The sequence below is a fragment of the Podarcis erhardii genome (assembly GCF_964252035.2).
Source record: "Podarcis erhardii genome assembly, chromosome: 2".
In the NCBI taxonomy this organism is placed as follows: Eukaryota; Metazoa; Chordata; class Lepidosauria; order Squamata; family Lacertidae; genus Podarcis; species Podarcis erhardii.
The window spans coordinates 33,189,092-33,215,268 of record NC_138498.1 but is presented as its reverse complement, the minus strand read 5'-3'; the positions used below and the strand labels follow the sequence as shown (position 1 = coordinate 33,215,268).

Sequence of the window (26,177 nt, the reverse complement as noted above, 5' to 3'; positions counted from 1 at the left end):
CACTACACCACGCTGGCTCTCTGAAACATGTCTCTTGAATTGTGATAACACCTCTTGCTTGCAGGGATGAAGAGGGGGGGGGTGTAAACCTCTAACTTTGGTGTGGCTGGAATACAGTTTACTGTACAAATGAGTTTCATCCATTGTTCTGCCCATTTTTGTCTTTGGTCCTAGCTCCCACCGTTCATATATGGTCTATAGGAGGTTTCCCGGGAGGGAATGTGACCACAAGTTCTCCATCCCCTGGTGAATATGAACTCAATTATTTGCCCGTGCTGTGAAAGCAAATGGGGTTGAAAAAATGTGACTTGTCTCTTCTATTTTTTAAAGACAAGAGGCAGGGCATACTTAAAAAAAAAAACCAAATAAATCAAATACATCAGAAGTTATGCTTTAGATATAGAGCATCAAAAAAGTTGCTTCATTCCATTCCAACCATTTTTTAAAGTGCTGCAGTACAAAAGGGGGCATCTGCCAAGGAGTAAGCATTGCTGATGGCCACCCCACCTCTACCCCCCCAAACAGAAAAAATGCTAGTACAGGGAATTTTTTGTGCTTGGTATTCTGTGCAAGGTACACAAGATGGTGCTTGAGAAATAATGGTCCACATCCCATTGCTTTTCACTAAGTCAAACACCAGGTGGCACTTGACATCACAAGATAGAGATGCTTGTAACTGTTGGAGGAAATTTTAGAACTGCCTATTTTGCTCATTAGCTTCTTTAGCTGGTGTTTATGAAGCGAGGGGGAATTCCCCCCCCCTGCCCCGTTATGACAAAATATGTGTAGGATGGTCAAGCGCAAAGGATGAGAGCATTTCTGTACCTTTTAACAGCTGCACGGAAGAGGGAAATCTCAACAGATGCTGCTGCCAAACTGCACCTGCCAAAATTCCCAGTTCTACCCAACTACAAAAGGGCCCTGCCTCCATTTCGTATCTAATCACCAAGAGCATATAGTTTTGTAAGACACACTGACTTAATATTCCTTATACCCACTAGCACTGGAGCAAGCAATCCTCTGATCTCTGATTCTTCTTCAAAGCAGCTCGCACTACAACCTGTTGTTGAAGACTATGAACCGTCTGTTTAGGATGAACTATAGTACAGCATGGGACTATTTAGATTTTGTGTAATGCAACTACACTGATTTTTAAAATCATCCATTTGTGTTTCTTATGTGTTGGATCACACTTTTGTCCCTTAAGAGTATTTGTTGGCTTGTACCATTTGTAAGAAAATAAATGGTGTTTTGTTTCCGTACCACCATATCATAAATATCGGGGTGTTGTAGAACTGTAAAACATAAAAACCAGATACAAGTCATAAAGTGACTGGTTATTGTTTTCAGATCTGCAGTATAGAAGAGGACACACATATTGGCATATTGGCATTTGCTGGAGGTGTGAGTGGCAAGTGCAACCGAAACAGCAACGAGGCATCTCTAAATTAATATTTGGCATTATTTATTCAATCTCTTTGCTCATGTTTCATGGTCCCCGTTTATACAACACTGCAATGAAACTGATGAATGTGTCTGTTGGAGTGGGCTTGAATTCAGCAAAGCTTATGGCATAATAAATGTGTGTTGTCTTTAAGGTGCCATGAAACTCAGGCCCAGGACATTCAATAGTTTGGGGGCAGAACGCTTCCCTAACAGCCTGTTCAGTCCCTCCCTGGGATGTGAATCCTCATCTCCCCACCTGCTGGGCTCCTTTCCCAAATTCTCCTGCTCATCAGATGTGTTCACACTACTAGGTTAAAATGTAGCTCCGTCATTTTTACTCCATTTCAATCAAAGCTGGTTTGGGGGGGGGTGGAATACATCAAAACACAGTATTTCATCAGAAACAAAAAGTTAGATATAGGATAGATATGGATTATGGCTAATGCTATGTGTGCACAGCACTGGCAGGAGCGCACTGAATGCAAAGTAATCAGGAATGTGTAAACCGCTTCATGATGAGTTGTGCTCACAATGCTATTGGGGCGGTCGCCTGTGATCCCACCTTCAATACGATTTGTGCCTGCAATTCTTTTCAGGCTTGCTTCGTTTCCAAATAGTGCATATCCTGCAATTTCCTGCTGAGATCCAGTAACTTCTCATACCACAGATGTTCAGGGTGGGTTGTGCTTCTTTGCTGCATCACAGCCTCTCCAGACAGCAACAATGTGGTAGCATTGCGGATGCATCCCAGAACAAACCAATAAAGCAGAACAAATCCATCACTAATGCCCTATTCTTGTGTCAAGGTTACAGAGCACATTGCAGAGTATAACTGTGGTAAATGCCAGTGGAGGAGGCCCAAAGAAATTCTTAGAAAGTAGAACCCTTCTCTTTTTATTATTATTTCCCCATCTTTTCTATTTCTATTCCTCACTATTCTCGTATATTATGCCACCGAAAACTACTCATTAAACATCTTGACGCCACTAACGTTCAGGTTTAAGGGGCAGGGAGAGGTCATCCTTTATTTTTCTACAGCATTAAGACCGGAAGGGAATGCCCTTTTAAATAAATAAAACCTGCATCTTAAGCTCCTCATCCTGCAATCCCTTCAACAGAGATTAAAAACCTCACAAAATGCAGTGACCCTCCGTTTCCTGTGCACAGCGGTTTGGACACTGAGCACTCCAGGGTTAATTGCCTTTTTTAAAGGTCCACCTGATAAGAATGTCCTACAGACCTGTTTAAAAACACAGGGGGGGAAAGTCCACCTCTGCTGTCTTCTGGACCTTGATCTGGCAGCTTTTCTGGTTCTTCTGGTTCACTAGCAAACCTGAACCTGAGAAGCATGCGGGCCATTTGTGTTTGCTGCCACCAGCATTTTACTTCGCATCACAGCGACCTGAATTATCCATGCAAGCAAAGGGCTAATGGGTGCAGCAGTACTGACTAAAAGGGCTGGAGGACTGGATATGGGTGGTGCTGAGTTAAAGGATAGAATGGGGCTAGGACTGGCAGAGTTCCTGTGCCTTTAGCAACGGCATGGTAGGGGGGAATTCGAGAGCTGAAGCTTTCTTCATGGCAATAATTCTGCATCCACTGACGTTTGGCCTGGAAAAAGACTCATAGGAAGCTGACTTATACAGAGTCAGAATACTGGTCCATTCAGCGCAGTACTGTCCACACAGACTCTCTTAAGGGCTTTGTGTGTAGGAGGTTCTCTGATTACTACCTGGAGATGCTGGTTATTGAATCAGGAATCTTCTACATACGAAGCAGATTCTCTACCACTGAGCTACAAGAGTCGTTTTATTGCAGGGTGGGGAGATCATGGTTCCCAGCCAGCTATCCTATGTTAATTTAACACCTCTAATGGAAAAGCAACCCTCTGTTGTATGTTAAATTAGTACTGCAGTAAGAGCACTAATTTGTACAGTGGGACCTCAGGTTACAAACACCTCGGGTTACAAACACTTCGGGTTACAGACTCCGCTAGCCCGGAAGTAGTATCTCAGATTAAAAACTTTACCTCAGGATGAGAACAGAAATCGTGCGCCGGCAGCAGCAGGAGGCCCCATTAGTTAAAGTGGTACCTCAGGTTAAGAGCTGTTTCAGGTTAAGAACAGACCTCCGGAACAAATGAAGTTTGTAACCAGAGGTACCACTGTATACATTTTGGTGCTGTATAGCAATCTTAGAAGCCTTCTGCTTCCTTGCATTTTGTAGCCTTTTCGCCCTCACCGCTTACAACATTTCCCCTCCGCACCCATGTGAGGGTGTTTTGTGTAATCTGCCAAATTTGGGTAATGCTTCATTCATTGGACAAGCTTAGCTATGGCCCAGGAAAGCTTCTGGTGCAATCACTCCACTGTTGTTATTGCTGCAATGGACTTAACACGGCTACACCTCTGAGTTTTGTGTCTATGGAAAGGTGAAAGGAAAAGAGACGCTCTGGGCTGCTCTTCCTAATCCTAGCACTCCTCCTTGCAGTGACTCCATTGCTGAGGAACGGGAGAAGCTTGCCCGGCTTTTATTTCCTGTTTGACTGCCAATATAATGAGTTTAGTGACACACAAGGGAAAGCGTGTCCATACTGGCTCCTGCCTTAATTGCTAAGGGCGCTCCTAGATGTCAGCTTCCCCAGCAACAGTAGCTGTGTGCAAAACTGAGAGGAAAACAGGAAGCGCCTCACATTATCATGGGGCTTAGAGATACCATTTCTAGTTTTGCGCAGTGGATTCTGTTATTGCTCCCTCACACAGACACACACACCAGTAGTCCTTTGCAACTATCTGCATGGGATTTGGAATCTGGCACACAATTAACACCTGGCTTGCAGGTAAGCAACACTACACTGTACCAATTATTTGCAAAAGCACTAAAATCAATAGGAAAAGCCAGCATCAGGAAGCACTGACATTACCTTAGCAGCGTCCTTTTTCCTAAATGGAATTGGGGGGGAATTGCTCATTTTGACTCTGTTAGATAATTGGGTATGACAAGTAGTAAATAATTTATTTTAAAGTGCCAAATGGTGTTTTTGAAATTTTCAAGCAACCTCTACTGCTCTGTGCCTATCTTAGCGTCCTCAACTTCAGCTACATTTCTGTGGAGAAGGATTAGGCTGCCTGGGTACCGAAAAAGAGCCCTGCACCTTTCATAGTTGTAGAAAAGAGGAAAGTTCAGCAGGTGTAGCTTGTAATGGGAACTGTATCTGCTGAAATCCCCTCTTCTGTCCAACTATTAAAGGGGCAGCAGCCATGTTCTCTTTTGCATTTGGCTACCCTAAGATTAATACTAAGAACATATAAATAGTAATCTGCCATTGGCCCAATCAAACCCAGGACTGTCTAAAACAGAGCAGCAGTCTTTTTTTCAAGCTCTGATGAAGGGATAATTCCCAGTTTTGCTTTCTATCTTATATATTTTAGCTGGAGATGCTGGGCAAGTATTGGGACTGAAGTTTAGGGGGAAATATTAAGGTTGCCGTTACATATTGTAAATAATTACTTTTCTGTGGAGATTATGACCATCCTTTCTATTTCCAGTGTCCAGGCTGGGAGTGACATTGCTTACTGTAGCCCAAATGGCACCACCCACAAATGAGAGACGCATCATCTCTGCCTGGGAGACCAGGGTTCAAATCCCCACTCGGCCATGAAGCTCACTGGGTGACCTTGCACCAGGCACTGCCTCTCAGGGTTGTTGAGGGGATTAAATGGGGGAAGGGGAGTGCCATGTCCACTACCTTGAACGCCTTGGAGAAAAAGATGTGATATAAATGCAATAAATGAATGAATAAAGTACACTCCTCCTCCTTAAAAAAAGGAAAAGTTTTTTGTTTTTTTTTAAATCCAGCCTAATTAAGTCATTTGAGGCCCATGGGCATGTTTACGCCCTTGGGAGTGGGCCATGGGCACCCTCACAAAAATGACTGTTAATGGGTTGGGGGGCTGCCCATTCACCAAACGACTGCGGTAGTAGGACATTTTTTATCTATGGGCTACTTTTAAAATGAGGCTGCATTTTAAATTGCATTTTGACCTGTATTTTAAATTGGTTCCCCCTCCCCCATTCTGTTTTTACTGTAATTTTTACTGTTGTTAGCTGCCCTGAACCCGGCTCTGGCCAGTGAGGGCGGGGTATAAATAAAATTTATATTATTACATGCGGCCAGCCACACAAACACCACTTTTACAGAAGGCAAACTCCTCTTCTTCCAATATACACAGGCCTAGCAAAATAAAGAGGAACACAGACAAACCCAACCAGAGAGACAAAATCAGCCCTAGAGAGAAGGAGAAACTCAAGAGGCAAAACAAAAAAAAAAGCAAACCTACAAGCTACACACTCCCTCCCACAATAGCAATGGGTTGGTGGTGGTTACTGCTGCCCTCCCCACAACCTCACCTTTTTCTGTCTGCTTCTTTCAACGTTTATGCCGGCCCCTTCCCCACATGTCCTTGGGAGGTTGAGTCCTGGTCTCAGCCTGGAAAAGGTCATGGAGTTGAGAGAGGAAGTGCCCTTTTTTCACTTCCTTCTTCACTTCTATGTGCTTTTTAAAGGGTGTGATTGGCCCCTGCCTACTGCCTGTGATCAGATGTATAATGTGCAATTAATTGCACCAGGGCCAATGCCTTAAGGGGGCCCAGACTCTGAGCTTTTTTGCGGGGGGAGGGAGAGAGTAAACCTCTAACCCCACTAGAAGAAAAGATATAAAGCAAAATGTACAGGCAAACTTCTAAGCTATTTCTGGGAGGGAAGCCAGCCAGGCTGTTCCCTGCCTTCCAGTGTTTTTAACCAATGAGTAAAGTCAGAACTGTGATTGATTTATTTGGCTGACATGTTGCAAGAATCCCTTTCTAATCCCTGGAATTGCCCAGATTTCCCCTTTGATTCCTTTCTTCCTGGCAACCTGTCCTATGGTGGTTTCATGAGAGATCAGGTGCTCCCTACAAGTTATTTACTGCAAATAAGTAGCTGAGGTCCAGGCAGTCATTAAGAATTCAGTGTAAAATTAACTTACAAAGCACCAGTTCATCAGAACAAAGGCAACCACCACCAGCCGCACTTGGTTACATGTGGAGATTTTTTGCCTCCCATATCAGGGGTCAGCAAACATTTTCAGCAGGTGGCTGGTCCACTGTCCCTCAGACCTTGTGAGGGGCCGGGCTATATTTTGGAAAAATAAATGAACAAATTCCTATGCCCCACAAATAACCCAGAGATGCATTTTAAATAAAATCACACATTCCACTCATGTAAAAACACCAGGCAGGCCCCACAAATAACCCAGAGATGCATTTTCAATAAAAGGACACATTCTACTCATGTAAAAACATGCTGATTCCCAGACTATCCACGGGCCGGATTTAGAAGGCGATTGGGCCGGATCTGGCCCCCGGGCCTTAGTTTGCCTACCTGTGTCCTATATCTTCGCAACAGCTACGTAAGGTAGGTTAGGCTGAGAGCTGATGACTGACCTAAGATGGGAAGTGAACAAAAACAACAAGTGTTTAAAATATGAAACTTACTGCATGTGCTCAGAGTGTTCTCTTTTTGTTTGTTAAGGTTGCCCAGATGTTTGTGTTTTGCTGAGAGATGTGAAACAGTACAGCCTTAGAGTATTTTTTTCGTAGTCAATGCAAGTTTGATTAATAATATTGGGGGGGGGGGTAATTCACACTATGTTGAATTTTCCACCTGTGCAAGCCTATCAGTTACCCAAACAGAATGACCCCCCCATCCATGTGCTGTCCTGGGAGTTCCCCCAATCACCCCCGAGTCAATTATGCAGATGCCTTGTGCAGGGCCTCTGCTGATGGTGTTTGTTAGGTGAATCCTACCAATAGCCTTTAAGATACCTCAATATGGATTCTGTGGTGCCTTATTTCATGCATTGCTTTTGGAAGGGGAAGGAGAGTCCTATTTTTGGAATTCCTCCAGGGCCCCCAACCACCTTAATCTGGCCTTGCTAGTACAGCCAAAGGGAGAAAAAATGGAGGCACTGCAAAAGTCTCAAGGCCACTGGAGGAGGTCATTGTCACCATTTGCACCAACAAGCACCTTCCTGGTGCTATCAGATGGTTGAGGGGAGACAGAAAACTGGGGTGGGGAGCAGCTGAAACACTGAACAACTTCACCTCACATTGCAACATGTTCTCAGAGTGTTGTTGTTTAGTCGTTTAGTTATGTCCAACTCTTCGTGACCCCATGGACCACAGCACGCCAGGCACTCCTGTCTTCCACTGCCTCCCGCAGTTTGGTCAAACTCATGCTGGTAGCTTTGAGAACACTGTCCAACCATCTCGTCCTCTGTCGTCCCCTTCTCCTTGTGCCCTCCATCTTTCCCAACATCAGGGTCTTTTCCAGGGAGTCTTCTCTTCTCATGAGGTGGCCAAAGTATTGGAGCCTCAGCTTCACGATCTGTCCTTCCAGTGAGCACTCAGGGCTGATTTCCTTCAGAATGGATAGGTTTGATCATCTTGCAGTCCATGGGACTCTCAAGAGTCTCCTCCAGCACCATAATTCAAAAGCATCCATTCTTCAGCGATCAGCCTTCTTTATGGTCCAGCTCTCACTTCCATACATCACTAGTTCTCAGAGTAGGGCTATCTAAATTAATAAATCTAAGTTAGTCATGCCCATTAACTTTCACTGGGTCTACTCTGGGGCTAGCACTGGATACAGCTCATTATTTCAGGTCTCATTTGTTATTTAGAATTCGAATTACATTATTTAACATAAAAAGGGAATTTTTAAAAATTGACTGATGAGGATTATACAGACTGAGCAGCACATTTTAGTTCTGCATTCATAAAAGCAGGCAGAAAATCATCATAACCTAGAAATGGGACGGTATACTGTAGTATTTTTCCTTCTTGTCAATGAAAAGCCAAATGATTCTTCAGACCGAGCGTATTGTAGCAAGTATACAGCTCTTGCTCTCGTAATGAAAATAGTCTGCAGCATCCAACAAAAGCCTAAAAGGCCTCTGACAGGAAAACGCCAGAGTGGCACTCTCCAGTGTCATCCAGGACTAGATTATTCCCAGAGCAGCTTGTTGTTTCCAGAAAAGACAATTTGAAATTCAGTGGGTGGGTGTGACGTGAGCTTCCTAATCATGTGCTGCTCAAATCAAGCTCTCTTGTTCTGGCAAATGGAAAGATGCTCAAGGGGGGGAATCTCTTGATTTCTATAGGCCAGCCACAAAATTACTGTGGAACTTGAGTCTGTGTAACAAACAGCAAAAAGCACACCTTAGCCGCACATCCGCAGCCATATTCATGAAGCAGATCGCTTAAAGGCTTCACTGTAACGTAATTCCACTCTAATCCTGCGTCATGATTTGCACTGCTTCGTGATCTGCAGGCTAAGAACATCAGTCTCAGGTGCACAAGGGAGCTACTGTAAAGCAGGTCAGACTGCTTGTCCACCTAGCACACACAATATTACCCACTCTGGCTGGCAGCAGCCCTCTTTCTTAACAACGGCTACCTGACTTTTTGAAACTGGAGATGCCAGGGAATGAGATTGGGCCTTTGGCATGAAAACGGTGCCCTCTACCCAGTGAGATACAGTCTTATCTCCAAAACCCTCCTCCAAATTCCCAAAGGACCCGATTTACAGCATAAGAATAGAGTCAACAGGGATGCAGCCAAACAGAATGATTTATTCAAACACCACTGTGAGTATCTCTCTGTGGATCAATGGCCAACTTTTTATCAGTGGCAAAATGGGAACCGTTGGTGCAGGAGTTAATTTTGACAGCCCCCATAGCCATGGGAGTAGCTGGGGGCAGGGAGCGGCAGCTGCCCCCCCCCCCGATCAAGTAAAACAATAGAAATATTTAACTAACTGAACAATCGTGTCAGTTCTGCCCCCCCCCAACAAAGTCCTGCCCCCTACAACAACAAAAAAGCCCATAGCCACATCCCACAAATAGAGTCCATAGACATGCCCAAAATCTTGGCAGCTGTGTTGATCCAAAACACAGAGAACAAGAAAGAACAGCACTACATGACATCAAATCCAATTTATCAGGCTGAGCTGATGGTGAAAGAATAGTGAGGTTGGTCAGGGTGGTGTAGTGGTTAGCGCACGAATACCCAATATGATGCTTTCCAAGTGTTGGACTACAACTCCCATTCACGACAGCGCTGCCTTTCCTAAAGCTTCTCTCTGTCCTTCCTGCACCTGTCCTCATAGCACCTTGCTGTGATGTTGGAAACAAAGCAGAGAAAGGATGCTGTTATTCTCATATTCTGTGTACTGTATGTCCTATAAACAGGCCAGCATTTTGGGACCATCCAAAAAGAATGTTATCCCTTCAAGAGGAAGAAAGAAAGAAAGATCGTCTTCTCATGCTTGGTCCTATTTTAACCATTGCCCAGTCATGTCTTTTCCACAAATCTACTACACATACATAATAAAGGGCATATATTTTATGGACTGCCCCTTGGTGCTCAATGAACCTGGAAGAGGTTCGGCAAGACCTTGAGATTGAGGCCCCTTGTTGTAAGAGACAGGGTATGTTTTCCTATGGGGCCTGCATTCTACAAATGAGGTCAGCCTAGTAGTTTATCAGATTATTCATCTGAAGCTTGGTTTTTCAAAGTCAGCTACACAAATCCAATCAAAACAGAGCCTGTTGGGTCAAATCTGAAAGTAACAAAACAAGGGCAGAGAGATGGGGGGTAAAAGGGTCTGTAACTCTGCGTTGCTGCATGCCAAGATTTTTCTAAAAATATTTTACAACTGTTCTCAGCTCTGCACACTGATTATGCTTTATCTGTGAGGTAAATGTCTGAGAATACCGAGGGCAGTGTGCTTTATCCTGCTAAATGCCCCCCCCCCCCACTTCTGTGCAGCAAGCTTTCTCCACTAATATATAAAGCCAACAGGGCAAAAAGCCATAGGAACACAGTCTGTTTGACTATGCCCAGCCACCACTACACTTTTCTGGAACAATCACTTCAGCAGGATTTTACAGTTTAGCAATTTATTTTTTTTAATGCTACTCACGAGAGGAATGCAGTCAACATTGTTCATTCAATTTAAATCAGCTTGCTGATGACCAAAAAAGAGGGGGGGGGGGGAAGAGTGCTGAACCAGACAGTTTGCTTCATCGGTTTCCAAACGAGACATACAAACTCTGAGGTATTTCTTATTCAAACATTATAGAACAGTACAGAGTTCTAAAACCAACCTGATCACGTATTATGTGCAAACAGATGCTACATAAACTAGCTGTCCTTGTTTCCAAAGCACCACTGGCTAGTACAGAAGTCAGCTATTTTGATGTTTCAGTTAATGCACAAAGAGTGCAAAACTGCTAATTGGGATAGCCACGTTCCCCGTACAGGCCAGCAGATGTGCAGAGGTAGCAGCAGGCAATAGCAGCCAAAAACTCAGGCAGGGCCCACAGTCTCAAGGTGTGGCTCCTCTGAGGGCCATGACGGTGACCAGAGTCAGAGGAAGAACTTCCCTTTGGCATTTCAACTTCACACCAGCACTGGCAGGAAATTCAAATTGTGGAGCAGAGCAAGGGTGGCAGCGGTTCTGCGCACAACAGATGGTGGCACACAGTTCACGGCAGGTGAAGGTGTGCATGCAGAGCATGGCGGGGAGAAGGGACAGAATTTGCCAGCGTGGTGGCAAAAATAAGCGAATGAGGCTTTTAGAGTGGAGATGAGAGAGAACTGGATAGGAGGGGGAGGGGAGGGGAATCACATAAGCCTGCTGGCACCTGGCAGGCCTGGTACTGTATTGACCATCAGATTTTTGTACCCCTTTTAGGGCTGTGGAACACGTAAGTGCTGTTGACTAGAATGTGAGAAAAGGCACAACATGGTGGGTGCCCCTCTTCCAAGAAATAAGCCTGTGTCTATGTTATTTTAGGGACGCGGGTGGTGCTGTGAGTTAAACCACAGAGCCTAGGACTTGCTGATCAGAAGGTCGGCGGTTCAAATGCCCATGATGGGGTGAGCTCCCGTTGCTCAGTCCCTGCTCCTGCCAACCTAGCAGTTCAAAAGCACGTCAAAGTGCAAGTAGATAAATAGGTACTGCTCCGGCGGGAAGGTAAACGGCGTTTCCGTGCGCTGCTCTGGTTTGCCAGAAGCGGCTTAGTCATGCTGGCCACATGACCCGGAAGCTGTACGCCGGCTCCCTCGGCCAGTAAAGTGAGATGAGCGCCCCAACGCCAGTCGGCCACGACTGGACCTAATGGTCAGGGGTCCCTTTACCTTTACCTGTGTTATTTTACTGACTACACCAAGGGTACAGAACTTTGAAGGGCTGTTGACCTACAGGAAGCATCAATCAGGGACTTCACCTGATGGAAGGCAAATCCAGGGTCAAAGGTGGGTGGATCCACTTATTTTCTCTCTCATTTTCTGGAACAAGGAAGGGAATGGCTGCACAGAAGTGCTTGCTCTGAGTAAAGAATTGGGGGGGGGGGTGTTATGGTGGGAATAGCATGGTGTCCTTTTTTTTTACCATTACCACCAATTTCTGCTTATGCTTAGAATGTAGGCATCAGGTAGGTAGTTCCTCACACACACGAACAACAAACCCTCCCTTTTTTTAACACACATACACACACACACCACACAGAACGATTTCTGCTTCGATTTAGAAATCACCATCTTCCCTGGAGCTGCCACCATGTACCCAGAATTCATAATCACAATGCACTGGCGCTGTATAAACCAGCCAGGCCACTGTAACCTCAGCCCTCTCCTTCCTTCTCTCAGTTCAGCTCAAGTTTGCTTTTTCTTGGGAAAAACACACGAGGCTAAAAGAAACTGAAGCCTGAGGGCAAAAATAGGCTTGTAGCATCTAGAAAGCCACCTAGACAGCATCTTAAAAAGCAGAGACATCACCATGCCAACAAAGGTCCGTATGGTTAAAGCTATAGTTTTCCCAGTACTGTAGTGATGTATGGAAGTGAGAGCTGGACCATAAAGAAGGCTGATCGCTGAAGAATGGATGCTTTTGAATTATGGTGCTGGAGGAGACTCTTGAGAGTCCCATGGACTGCAAGACGATCAAACCTATCCATTCTTAAGGAAATCAGCCCTGAGTGCTCACTGCAAGGCCAGATAGCTGAAGCTGAGGCCCCAATACTTTGGCCACCTCATGAGAAGAGAAGACTCCCTGGAAAAGACCCTGATGTTGGGAAAGATGGAGGGCACAAGAAGGGGACGACAGAGGACGAGATGGTTGGACAGTGTTCTTGAAGCTACAAACATGAGTCTGACCAAACTGCGGGAGGCAGTGGGAGACAGGAGTGCCTGGCGTGCTCTGGCTCATGGGGTCACGAAGAGTCGGACATGACTAAACGACTAAACAACAACAACAATCTAGAAAGCCAAGGGCAGACCTGGAGGAAACTGCAGACTGCATGCAGCTCAAGGGCCACAGATCTGGGTTAGGCAATTGAGACAGTGAATGATTTGCCCTTCTTCAGTTTTGGCGTATCTCTGCCTGTCAATTTTGCATGTGTGTGCTTTCACCCGAAAAAGTTTGGGCTGGTAACTACATAGAAAATATAATGTGGAGGAAATATATTTCTAACATGTATCTTGAAAGCACATCAGGTCAAAAGCTGACACTTTCCTGTAATAGGAAATATATTTTATACACTAGACTCAAGTCATGCTAGAAGTCACGTGGCTGATCTACCCTTTTACAAACCTATTTTAAGCTCAGTCAGTAGAGCATGAGACTCTTAATCTCAGGGTCATGGGTTCAAGCCCCATGTTGGGCAAAAGGTTCCTGCATTGCTCTCATGGTCCCATTCCAACTCTACCATTCTAAGATTCTGTTTTAAAACAGCTTGCTAAAAACCTATAAAATGCAATTACAGTGGTACCTCGGGTTAAGTACTTAATTCATTCCGGAGGTCCGTACTTAACCTGAAACTGTTCTTAACCTGAAGCACCACTTTAGCTAATGGGGCCTCCTGCTGCTGCCGCGCCGCCGGAGCATGATTTCTGTTCTCATCCTGAAGCAAAGTTCTTAACCTGAAGCACTATTTCTGGGTTAGCGGAGTCTGTAACCTGAAGCGTATGTAACCTGAAGTGTATGTAACCCGAGGTACCACTGTATGTACAAAAAAGTGACCTGCTTACTTTGAGCAGTGTCAGAGATGATGCATGCGCAGCCTAAGTAGCCAAATACTCTGTACTTCTATACAGTTTTTGAAACACAAGTTACAATTTCTCTCCCACTAATCTTCGTAACTATATTTCAGAGCCAAATGGCAGTGATGGGGGCTGTAAGAGAAACTCAGCCGTATACTGCACAATCCTGAGCTTGTCTTTGAGTTCAGTGGGATTTGCTCCCTGTCCATGATCAGTGTGTTTAAGACTGCAGTCCTGAGATTACATTGAGATTGATATAACACAAAATTAGTAAGCACATTATTATTATTTTCCGCCAATGATACAATATGCACAGAGAGAGAAATGCAGACTGTTCATGAGATGAGGCCATTGTTTAAAAATTACAAGGATACAGCAGTGTTCCACCTCATAGGCAATGTAATTAGAATCAGGACTTGCAGCCACAGTGACATTTGATTTAGTAATCTGGTCAGGTAAGTCGCATAATTTTGCAATGCATGATTCAATTTGACATTTCCCATCTCAAAAGTGAGCACTTTCTGGTGCACAGAGTACATTTTGACATAAGTTCTCAAATGCATTAAGTGGAAACATATTACAAATCAAGTCCTGATGAAATCAACAGTACTATACAGTACTTTCCTGATACAATACGTGTAGGCTAAGGAAGGCATGTTCCACTTCTCTATTGGATTCCAAATTATTATTTGATGCCAAATTATGAGCACATCCTTCAAGTTCAAACAGCTGTGGCCAACTTGACATTGCATTGGCTGGTCCTGATTTCAGCCTAATTTTATTTTCTACCTATATTGGAAAAGATTTTGCCCAGAAGTCATGGGTCCAACTGAAAAAAATCTGAATAATGTGCAATTGCATAACATTGCAAGGACACACACACACACGCAACTGCACAAATGACAAAAGAAAATGAGGAAAAGGAACTTGCCTGACACACATCTCCTCTAACATTCCAATGGAACTGTTTTTGTGTATTTTAATTATGTATTGATTTTATAGTTGTAAATCACTTACAAGCCATTGTGGTATATAAGCAGAATATAAATACTCCTCCTCCTCCTACTCTGAACCTTACTTGGGTTAAGCAGAAACCCTGCATTTCTTCCTAAGCAAAAACATAAAACCTAGTAGTACCTATGTTGAATCTAATATGTAATCATCACAGTGTCTTGGTGATTAGTCACACTTCAATTCTGCATTGACCTACAATAAACTCACAATGCAAGCCCTAAATACTCAAACCTTTTCTTTTTTATTTGAGCATTTATTTATTAAAGGATTTCTAGACCACTTTGCAGCCATAAATAATATACCAAGGGTTCGTCTTTAGGAGAAAAATAAAGGCATTCATCAAAACTGCCCATCCTTATCTGCAGTCTTTCTTCCAACCAGATCCACACTACCTCCAATGTACATTTAAAGTACAAAACTTCACTCAAAGAATCCTGGGACTTTTAGTTTGTTTAAGGTGCTGGGAACTGTAGCTCTGGGGAGAAATGGTTTGCCCTGAAAAATCCTGGGAACTGTCATGTGCTATAAATGTATGGTATGGATCTGGACAGAATTACCGGTAAGTACATCAGTTAGAACAATGCCTTCAGTATTAAGAGGGTGAATAAAAAAAAACCTACTCCAAAAGATGCAGTTCAACCCTACTTTTGTGTTAGCTCAACTAGGTTGCATGTGCATATCTTGTACCTTGATTATATGAACACATTATCCAATCGTGTCATTATCTGTGTCATGGAAGTTTGTTAAGATAGTGATCTTGGTGCTATATGGCAAATTGAAAGGAGTCTGACCTTAATTCCTGGGACATTAACTTCAATTGAACAATAACTGCATTGTTCAGTTAATAATTTAAACACTAACAGAGAGCTCCATCATTTATATTACCGTGTTGCTTTTAGTGGGCAAATGGGAGCAGCTTAATGGGAGTGCAGAAAGGCACATAATTATCACTCAGGAAGATGGCCACAGCTTCATCCATGGCATATGCAGCATAATCTCTGGTAGCAGGATTTGGAAGATTCTTGTGTGAAAGCTATGCCCTGTGAAAGTAGACAATGCTATGCCAGATCTGATCTGACAAAGTTGCTTTATACATTCAGTACTATTTGCTGGATGTCAAGGTGAAGCAGATCTTGAGGTGATACAAGCGGACCAGATAGGAGGAGTGATAAAGGGACAAAAATCCCAAGCCCTATTACAGCTATTGAACTTTAGCACACACAGAAAGTAAAATCTATGTCAGGATTCAGTCTTCCTACTCTTGCTGGCCTTATTTTCCTCCACAGCCTGATTCCAGCCTCCCCAAAACAAAGTGTACAATGGTGCTAAGCAGCATGCTTGATTCTGTTCCAAGAACTTGGAAACACCCACCCCCATCCCAACTTAAAACCAGGAGCAGTGATGACTCAAGGCATTTATCTCAATGGAGCCTGCAGAACACCAGAACTTAATTATATATACACATACTACAAAACTGACCCTGGATTGTGTGATGCAAGAATGACAATATGGGGCAAGAAAATGTCAGTCAAATTAGTTGTCAGGTTTTGGAAAACCACAGCTGCTATCTTGCTCCATATTTTACTTTTCAAACAGGCTCCAGAGAAATTCAGCTGCAGAACTAACTTTGTGTTAAGCTGCCTGTGTAAATTTCACTAGCCTCTACAAACCACCTTTGCTTATTATTTGCGGTGGCGAAGGAATGGGGGAGTGTGTTTCTTCAAATACCCATTAAATGATATTTTACAATTTCTATCTTGCAATATTTATCAGAACAGAATGGATCAAACAATGGTGAAATATATTTATAGAACTGGTTTTCCTTAAAAAGCATGTTTTCAGGTAGCTTTCTGAGCTCTAAAGTTGTAACACAAGATAAAAAAAACTGATTGGATTCACATGAGTTTCATTATAACCCCTCCCCAATTCTCTGTAGATTTAATAAACTATTCTCAGAAATCCAGCATTAAATAATATATAGCTTTCACTGTTTAGGAATAAATGTTTTAACGCTAACTGATTGCAGTATGGAAAGGGGATTCATATAGGAAGAGCTTTAGGATGAAAATTAGTTGAAGTATAAACTTAATACAACAGCACACTGCGTTAGAATAGTAAGTAGCGCAGAAAATTATCAGCTTGCATCAACACAGCAGACTGCTTTATATTATAAGATCCATGTTAATAAAGGCTGCTACCCAGCATTAACACTGCAATGTTATTTGACCATTTAAAAAATCCACACCACCAGTTGAATTTTAAAGAATTTTAATACAAACTTAATATAAACTATTTCAGTCCCTCTCTTTAACATAAGACACTGACTCAAAATACTTTTATACCTTTTTCAAGTATTGCACAATGTAGGTACAAAATTAATATTTACGATTACATTTTTTTCCATAATATATAGCAAAAAATCTTTAAACTTTTTAACAGAAAATACAATTTGTGTTTCTTTCTTGGAAAAAAGTATTCCATACAATTTGAATTCCACCGCTTAAGGAATATTTTGCACACTTTTTAGAATTGATGTTTTTTAAGATGAATTTTAAAATTTCAGTAAAAAAAATACAACATGAAGCTGCTGCAGTTGTCACAGATCACTGTAGTAAAAAGATAAAAATGCAATACCATGTTGTAGAAACAATATATACTCTGATATTTTACAAACTTTGTACTAAATTAAATTATACAATTAGAAAAGACCAATAAACCCACTTATTAGTGCCAATTTTTTATATATATAAAAAATCAGCCATGTCCTTGCTATATCTTAAATACTGTAAGAGGCCATATCTCGAGTATATTTAATGTACAGTCAGTAAAAAATAACTTTGTGCTTGGTTGGCAAATGAAAAAATGATGCATGTTGTCCTTATCTAACCAAGCTTGAATGTATTCATACTACAAGCTTTTTTAAAAAAAACTCAAGAGGTGGAAAAGATACACCCTTGGGTACGTGCATTTCAACTTGTACAATATGATTTGTATTTTGTTTTAGTTAGCCATAACAGGCTGGAATTGCTGGTTAGAGTACTGCATGCTATTTAAGCTGAAATTCAAGCCATCCACAAAAGACTTCTCATTTAGACCTCCATAGGCCGTAAACATATCAAAGGCATTACTGTACTGGAGAGGGCTAAGGTTAAGGGGACTGTCGCCAGGGAATAGGTTGTTTGTACTACCTTGGCCCTGTACATTGGGGAAAATGAACTCCTTTGCATTAGGAGAAAGAGCAGACGTTTTCTGCTGCTGCTGTTGTGGTGGTTGCTGCTGTTGTGGAACCTGCTGGCTACCTAAGCCAAGACCATAGAGAGAGTGCATGGAGGAGGAAAGAGCTTTCTGTTTCAGCAGATCGTTGACATTTAAGCCAAGGTTAGTGGGAGAAGTGCGGGCAACCTTGTTGGTGCGGCTGCTGTTCTTCATTTTGGTTGAGCCAAACTTGGTGGCAGCAAATGTGGCAGTGGTGAACGTTAAAGGCTGGGTGGAACGGGGCATGAAGGTTGGGCTCACAGTAGCAGAGTGACCAAAGGGAGGTGAAGGAGAACTCGAGACAGAAGATGCTGGGTCACTAATTGGCATGAACACCTGGGCCTCTGGGTTAAAGCTATTCTTGATTTCCTTATCCAATTCACATCCATTTTCATTGGAATCATCCACATAAAGCACTTTCACTGGTCCCTTTTCACCAATTTGGTATGAAACTTCAAACGGGTCAATCCAGACACTAAGATCCTGAGGCAGGTTGCCACGAACATCATCAATGTCCAAACCACTCTCTTTGGATGCTTGTTCAATAACTGGGTCCACTTTCTCCCCTACATGTATACATCTAAACCCTGATCCTTTGTATGGCTTTTCCGGATACCAATGCCCTTCATACTTCTTCTTGAGTAGTCTTTCCAGCTCTTCACCAAAAATGTTCACACGTCGTCTGGGAAGCTTATTGTACAAATACGAAATAATGAAATTGAGTGCTACTTGTATTTCAAGCTGCATAGCTGCTACAGCACAGAATTACAAAGTCTCCGTTTCAAACCACAAAGAATGGGAGAAATGTTCAAAATACCACAGGAAAGCAAAAATTTGTTCAAAGTGCTGATTCTAGAAGATTATTATTCTTCACCTTGTGTAGTGTTGTTCCTTTAAGAAAAACAAAAGCAAAGATCCAAATAAGGAAAGTGCACAAGCAAGTCAACTAGGCCTCTTATTTTAGCATCACACTTTCCCTAAAATAGGTTATATTTCCCAACTACAGACATTTGCAACACACTGGCATTGTATATACAACTTAAAAGCTAAGCAGATTAAATACACAGAGAACAAATGCAATATCACCATGGATGCATTTCAAGTTCTGAGTTTGCAGCTCAGGTACTTAAGTAATGTGGAGAGAAGAGCAAGAGTCTAGGACATAAACTAAACAGTGGTAGTTGTCCTGTAAATGTTTCTGCTACCACCTATAGTTCTGGTGACTGATAGAAGCCAGCCATAACATTAAGATATTTAAAAATAATGCTAATAGACTAAAAAGGAATTCCTCATTTTGAGGCTATAAAACTCTTAGTTTGAAGTGTAACATGTAGTTTTCAATACTGGTAGAATTTCAAAATTGCTTGAGCTCAAAGAAAAGAGAAGTAATTCCTATATTTTGATACTTTAAAAAAATCTACATAAAATTCCAGAATTATAATTTTATTACAATATTCACACATGAAGTTCATTATGAGGTATCAAGTAAGAAGTCCATCCTTACCAGACAACCAATTTTTAATTATGAATACATTACACTATAAAGAGAATGTATTAAAATCTTCAGTGTACTGGGAAAATTGAAAAAGCTGTTAGCCAAATTCCTTACATAGATGGTATTCTCGTTTATAATGAAATCAATGTAGCAGCTCTATAGAGTTAATAATAAATTGTAATACAAAATACAATGCTAAATCAATAACGTTAACATACTACTGAAAAATCATACTGCTCAGATTAAAAGCCTGTAAAGACAAGGTTTCTATCTTTAAAAAGTTACTACAAAATTTAATAAAGTTATGTTTACTCATTAACATTGTTTTTCAACTGCACTGCATTGCATCGCAACAGTAGTTTTGAAATCTAGTAAGTTCATAAGCTAGAAAGCAAAAATGCACTCATAATGAGTAGATTCTATTTCCTTGCCCTAAATGATTAGCTTTCAGAGGTTAACCCAGCTTTTAAATACATTTCCCTTTCCTTTTGCCCTCTTTACATGATAAGAGAACTACCAGCTGTACGATAAGGCGACCTTTAAACGATTGCAGGATCAGCACTGGGTGGGGATAAGGAAAAATCAAGGGCAAAGAGAAGATATTTACAAATGCAACATATAAAAGTACAGATGATCTGATTGGACTAGCTACATCAAACATACAAAATGATTTATTAATCCATCTGTTTAACCACCCCTGCACATAGGAAATATATTACCCTTTCAAGAAGAACAGAAATTAAATTGGCATCCTTTCCCTGGCACAAAGACCTGATTAAACAAAACAACCTGGAACAGTTCAAATGTTTTCTAGCTTTTAAAAAAGAACCTTTTAAAATTAATTATATATGTTAATTACGTTAGTCAAGGAATTGGAGACAAGAGGGGAAAAGGTGGAACTTTTAAGCAGGGTATATGGGCGTTACATAACCAGGCAGTTGGGTCTCATTAGATTTCTGCTCACAGCTCTTGGAGCTCCAGCAGCAGGAGAAAAAGTGCTTTCTATGAAAAGGAAGATGATTGGCCAAGTCCTCTCTCCCCTGGTCAAGCCAGGCCCAGTTCTCCACTGTGTCACTCCCAGTGGCCTTCCCTCTCATCTCCTTGTGCTAGGAACAAGATTTTGAGCCAGAAGGGCAACCACTGCCTTTAAAAGTGAGTTTTCAACCTGATCGAACATATGTAGGAACAGATATGGGCAAGATCGCCTTATAATCGCTCTCCCATTCCGACCTGGTATTGTCTGGATCTCTACTCTGTAAAGACAGGCTCCCTGCCCAAAGGGTCCCCCCTCCAGTTATAGCTGGTGTGTTTCTCTCAGCACCATACTATAATCTACCTTCTCTCTCTCAGCCCTTGCCACCACAGCCTCACAACAACCACATCCATCTTAAGACTGCTGCCAATGCATTGAATCCCCATCACCCCCCCAACAATGTCTCTTCTGGGTGGGATTATGCCGACCCCCTTCTCCCCACCCCACCCCACCCCTCTCCAACTGCACTCCCCTCCCCGAACAGGCTGTGCCAACTACACTTGCGCCTCCCCTCCCTCCCCCGCCAACCTTCAAGAGGGCCGTCCCAACACTTCTGCCTCCTCCCCCTCCTCCTCCCCCCACCCCCAGAGGAGGGGCTGTGCCAGACAACCTAAGCAGCCTCTCCCTCCCCAGCCACGGCGGGATTGGGGGGGTGGGGTGGGGGGAGAAAAGCTGTGCCAACCAACAACCACCCCCCCACACACTTGGCACCTGAATCCTCCCCTCCTTCCAGAGACACACGGTTGCTGTACGAGGCTGCCTTGTGCCACCGAAGGCCCCCCCCCCCGCCAGCCCCCTTTCCCCAGCCGCTGCCTCGGAGGGGCTGCGCCTGCCAGCGCCTCTCGCTCGCTCGCTTCCCCGCCTCCCTCTGCAGGGCTGTGTCAACACCCTCAGCCAGCGCTGCCCTGTCAGCCCTTCTGCCAACACCCTCCCTCTGCCTCCGCACCAGCAACGCCAGCCAGCCAGGTCTGGTCCGACGCCCCCTTCGCCGACCTCCGTGGGGCGGCCCCACGAAGGCTCCCCCAGCCTCCCCCCCCCCCCAATACTCCCCTCCTCCCAGTCGAGCTGCGCCAACTCTTCAGTCTCTCCTCCTCCAGAGGCGCTGGCACAAAAGCCCCCCACCGCCACCCCTCACGCACACCGCCGGCCCTGCTCTATGGGGCTGGGCGACCAGGCGAGGGTGCGGTAAGCCGCCCTCCCCCACCCCACCCCCGAATCTATCTTCTCGGCCGCTGTCGTCCCTCCAAGCCCCGCCGGCCTATGGCAAGTCGCCGACCTCTACCTCCTCCCTCACAGCCGGGTCTTGACAGAAGCAGCAGCTCCCCACCGCTCGCCCCACACGGAAGGAAGGAGGGAGGGAGAGATACTCACCCGGGGTGAGTGGGGGAAGAAGGTGATGTGAATAGTGCAAACAAATCCCGGTGGCAGTCCCGGGGGTTGGGGTTGAAGGAAAGGAGGGAGGAGCTCAGTACCGAAGCCCCATAACCCCAGGAAGAGCGCTAGGAAAGGGTGGCGGGAGAAAAAGGGAGGATGGCGCTTCTCACACCCCGGGACGAGAGACAGCGCGCTCCGCCTCAGCAGCTGCTAGACGCCTTCTTGTAGTGCCCGAGCGCTCGCCGCTCCTCTATATATGCCTTCCCTTGCCCCGCCCCTTCATCCCGTGTGGCTACGCCCACCCGCTCTCCGCCCACAGCTCTCTCTGGCCCCACCCACCCACCTACCTACCAATCGGCCGTCCCCCGTCCCGGGCGCTGCTCCTGATTGGGGCATTGGGCTTGCCAATAAGGCACAGTCCCCACCCGCCTCTGTTCCCCCACCTACTCCTAACCCCTCGGTCCCATCACATTCCCACTTCCCCCTCCCCTGGTCTTCGCTCTCCCCCCAGCAGAGGGTTCCTATCCTTGCCCTTTTCCCTTATCCAGGTGGACTCACAAACAGATCACCCCAGCCTAAGAGTGCCCTCCCCATGTCTCTCTGCTGTAGGTTTCGCTTTGCGACACACATTTCCCCCTCCCCGCCCAGTTGTTCTATTCTGTTTAATATTTCGGCAGTGACGTAGCTCTGCATTGCATTCGAGGTCTGAGTTACGCCTCGCCTTTTCTTTTCTCCCTTCTGCCGTCGTCCTCAGGCTTCCCTCTTTCTCCTCTGGCAGCTGTTCCCTCCTCTTCCCACATTTCTTCTGCTGTTTGCTTTTCCTTTAACTCTCCTGCCAACAGCGTCGTCCTCTCCTGCTGCCACCTCCTCCTCCTCCTTCCCCATCTTTGCAGATGCTCCTCCCCTGCCTATACGTCCGCTCCGGGTCCCCCTCCCACCCTTCTTATGCACACATCTTTAGTGTATTGATATATTCTGCTCATCGCCATCTTGCTTTCTGTGCCTCCCCCTCCCCTTCTCTACCCCCCCTCTTTCCTCTCAGGAGCCAATGGGAAACGGGCTCTCTCTACGGCTACGCTCACGCCTCCCCTTATCCCTACCCCCTGCTGCTGCGAGGCTTGCGGTTACGTCAAACGCCTACGTCACTCTCCTTTGATCACACCCCCTCCCTCCCTTCCAGGAAGAACGAAACTACGTTTCCCAGGATGCTCCTTGATTTTGACGTCATCGAGGGGGAAAATGTGCCCGAACCTGAAAGGGAGAATTGCGAGGCATCAAAGGCCAAGAGCTCCTCAGCCTCCTCCTGTCTAAGGTGACCTGACACTAACTACACGGGCAGGGAGCAGTCGCGCTTCTTCCCTTTTGGGAGGAGAATTAATTCAGTGACATACCTTTGATAGAAAGCAATGCTAGCATTAGACTTTACCTGGTTTAACCAGGGATGGCATTTCTCCACCTGTAATTATTCCTGAAGAATATATCTCAGGCAAACTCAATGCTTCTACATCCAGTCAGGGGTCCCGGTGCCCCCTCCCCGGAATGAAGGCAAATGGAAATGGAGATTGCTGCTGACACCTTTTGTCTTTGGCGAAGCAGGTTTTGCAGGCTTTTGCGTTGCTTCAAAATTCCTGCTTCTTCAAAAGTATCAGCGTGGGTCCAAAGAAACGCGATTGTACTCTGAATGCCTGCGTTCTTTCCCCTGTCTCTAGCCTTGACCACTGATACAGACCATTAAATAGTCCTCTGTAATTCAGAAGAGCCTAAACCTAAAGCACAACGCCTTTTAAAAAAAACCACAACCTGGCTTATCAAAAAGCGAGGGTGTGATTTGAATCGATAGTTGCTATAGTTACTATCTATATTGGGTTAAAAAAAAAACCCCAGCACAGCTCCTAACACATCGTCATACTCAGAAACCTGTCAAACAAACAAATCCCAAGGCAGGGCTATGTGGCGGGGAAGTTTTTTGAATTTCACGGACTGAGTTCCCAAAAGGCGGCAGCAATTTTATCCTCACCCAAATAGTGCTCCTAAATGCACTACTTTAATTTGTCTTCCATCCTACCCTAAAACTGGATGGACTGATCCCCGCGGGTGGTGCAGTGTACCTCAATGGGCGCAGCGATGCACTGCCTCACATAACATACACCATAGCAGAATACACTCCCTTTAAACACACCCATGTCAGTCATAGCGACAGACATTTTTACTAGCGAGACACCAACCGCAACAAACACTCATAGAAAAACACAAAGGTTTTGGTGTTGTTTTGGAAAAATTGTGTTGGATATATTCAAGTTCTGGCCTTTGGATCTTGCGAAGGAATTTTAAAAGATGGGATTTAAGTACCCAGCGTGGCAAATAATTAGTGTTCATTATTTACATACCGCTTGATTGTAGTAACAACTCTTAAAACCGTCATATGATGATGATGTTGAAGGGAATAAGTATCCAGCGTGGCAAATAATTTAGTGTTGCTTATTTATATACCGCTTGATTGTAACACTTCCAAAGTGTCAGATGATGATGATGATGATGATGATGATGATGATGAAGGTAATAGGCACCCAGCATGCCTAGTTAATTGTTGATGATGATGGTGATCTGGGATGGCAAAAAAGGAGGAAAACTCGGGGATATTTGTGGTGGTGGGAGTTACCTTCATCTCTAGCTCTTTTTGACGTATAAACAGTGAAAGCGGGAGGGGGGCATTGGGTGGGCAAGCTTCCTACCACAGAGCGGCGGCTGAGTAATCTTAGATCCACCAATTCTAATCCCCGCCCCCTTTCCTCTTATCATTGGTTCCCAAGCTGGTCACTCACCGGTGACCAGGCTGCGTGCCAATCTCGCATACCCCACCCCGCTGTTGAAACGCATGCGTCTGCGCTGCTCCTGGTAGTCCCTGGCTTTTTAAAAATTATTATTAGGGACGAAAAAAGCAATGCAAACATAGGAAGCGGGAGAAGAGAAGTTAAAGCAGAGAGATGAAAGGAAGCGGAGGGGGAGGCCTTGCAGGTAAAGCAAAAGAGGGGGTGGGTGAGGAGGGAAACGTCGCTTTGCAATTTTGTCCTTTTCTATAGGCGGAGGCATAGCGCAATCTTTCCAGTCTGACTGCGTTGGTTGGAGCTGGGAGAAGGAAGAGAAAGTCATTGGGCGCGGGAATCTGCCACTCAAAGGGAGGAACAGCGAAGGGACTTGCGAGGTCCGGTTTCCCTAGTAGCGACGGCGAGGCTTTGCTGAACCAGGCAGGATCTCTGCGGTTTGCCAGGCAGCCCTTCCCTGTGGAGCTTTGCCATCTTCGCAGGAAGGGAAGGAATTGCGCTGGTTGCTTTCTCCACGAAGATGACTGAAATCTGCCTGAAGTGCTGCATGGGGGACTTATGGGGCTGTGCAGCGTCCAGGCAAAGCACATAAAACCGGGCGAGGCCGGGGGTGGTGGGTGGGGGTTATGAATCGTGCGACCGTCGCCAACAAGACTGGAAGAAAAACAACCGGATTTCTGCGTTGGTGTCCGATTCCATATTTGAAATCTTCTTTGCCTTTATGCGCATAGATTCCTCTCTTTTGTTTTTCACGGTAATACTTAACTTACTGGGGTTTTTATTTATAATAAAACGTACGCAAAAACGTTGCAGTTGTATGCGTAAAAATACTTCTTTTTGTTTTCTCTCCCTTCTTCTCATCTTCCCGCCGCCCTTCTTTTAATTCCCTTTGAGCTAAAAATGTTGCCCACAGGTAGCAACGGTGACCGATTGGCTACATTCCTTCCTCTGTCACTGCTTGATTGGTCACTCAGTATCCAGGAGGATACGTCAAAGTCGGGTTTTTGAGGAGGGGGTGGCGGCGAATAAGTTGATGGAGTTACAGATAGGTAGCCGTGTTGGTCTGTCATAGTCAAAACAAAATAAAAAAATTCCTTCCAGTAGCACCTTAAAGACCAACTAAGTTAGTTCTAGGTATGAGCTTTCGTGTGCATGCACACTTCTTCAGGTATCTGAAGAAGTTGGAACCTCCAGGTATCTGAAGAAGTGTGCATGCACACGAAAGCTCATACCTAGAACTAACTTAGTTGGTCTTTAAGGTGCTACTGGAAGTTAATGGAGGTTACTGTGGAAGAAAATAACCGTGACTGGAGCGCAGCAAGCCATTGCCTCACTTACCTGCTTCAAAGGACGCACTTAACTGGGGGCACATGGTGGAAGGAGGCAGGGAGAGCAAACAGCTCCCCCCCCATAGCTGGCCTCAGAGTAATTCAAGAAAAAAAATATTTAAAGCACAACTCTCCTAAAACGAGTGGTGCTCCTGTGAAAACTAGTGGTCACCCATATGTTTTTAAGAAAAGGGAGGGGGGATTGTAAAACTGCTTCCGTTGGAAGGGGTACATAGGCAAGCAAACATGTCTTAAGCATAAAAA

At 44.5% G+C, this 26,177-nt stretch overlaps 2 protein-coding genes and 2 long non-coding RNA genes across 5 annotated transcripts in view; 2 read left to right on the top strand and 2 right to left on the bottom strand.

The window, feature by feature from the left end:
* Positions 1 to 26,177, bottom strand: part of LOC309335649 (ankyrin repeat domain-containing protein 40-like) — an 84,825-nt gene that overhangs the window by 54,706 nt on the left and 3,942 nt on the right. The window contains exon 1 of one of the 2 annotated variants that reach the window (XM_081850869.1): positions 5,857 to 5,964. The exons of the other annotated variant lie outside the window; for it this stretch is intronic. Within the exon in view, the coding sequence (XP_081706995.1) occupies positions 5,857 to 5,949 (93 nt within the window). The 5' untranslated portion in view covers positions 5,950 to 5,964. Of the gene's footprint in view, positions 1 to 5,856; positions 5,965 to 26,177 lie in introns of those variants that run through there. 2 annotated transcript variants of the gene reach the window in all.
* Positions 4,151 to 5,290, top strand: LOC309335850. The gene is made up of 2 exons (XR_014153774.1): positions 4,151 to 4,285; positions 4,995 to 5,290. It is a non-coding gene; the product is annotated as an uncharacterized lncRNA (long non-coding RNA).
* On the bottom strand, positions 16,858 to 21,999 carry TOB1 (transducer of ERBB2, 1). The gene is made up of 2 exons (XM_081850881.1): positions 21,761 to 21,999; positions 16,858 to 18,752 (listed from the first exon to the last, which is right to left on the bottom strand). Exon 2 carries the CDS (start codon positions 18,606 to 18,608, stop codon positions 17,607 to 17,609), a length of 1,002 nt encoding a protein of 333 aa, XP_081707007.1. The 5' UTR covers positions 18,609 to 18,752; positions 21,761 to 21,999; the 3' UTR covers positions 16,858 to 17,606.
* LOC309335732 lies at positions 20,864 to 25,393 on the top strand. The gene is made up of 2 exons (XR_014153682.1): positions 20,864 to 21,652; positions 22,806 to 25,393. It is a non-coding gene; the product is annotated as an uncharacterized lncRNA (long non-coding RNA).

Excerpts from the sequence above, each read along its gene's own strand:
- TOB1 (XM_081850881.1), bottom strand. The coding sequence starts at position 18,608 with ATGCAGCTTGAAATACAAGTAGCACTCAATTTCATTATTTCGTATTTG.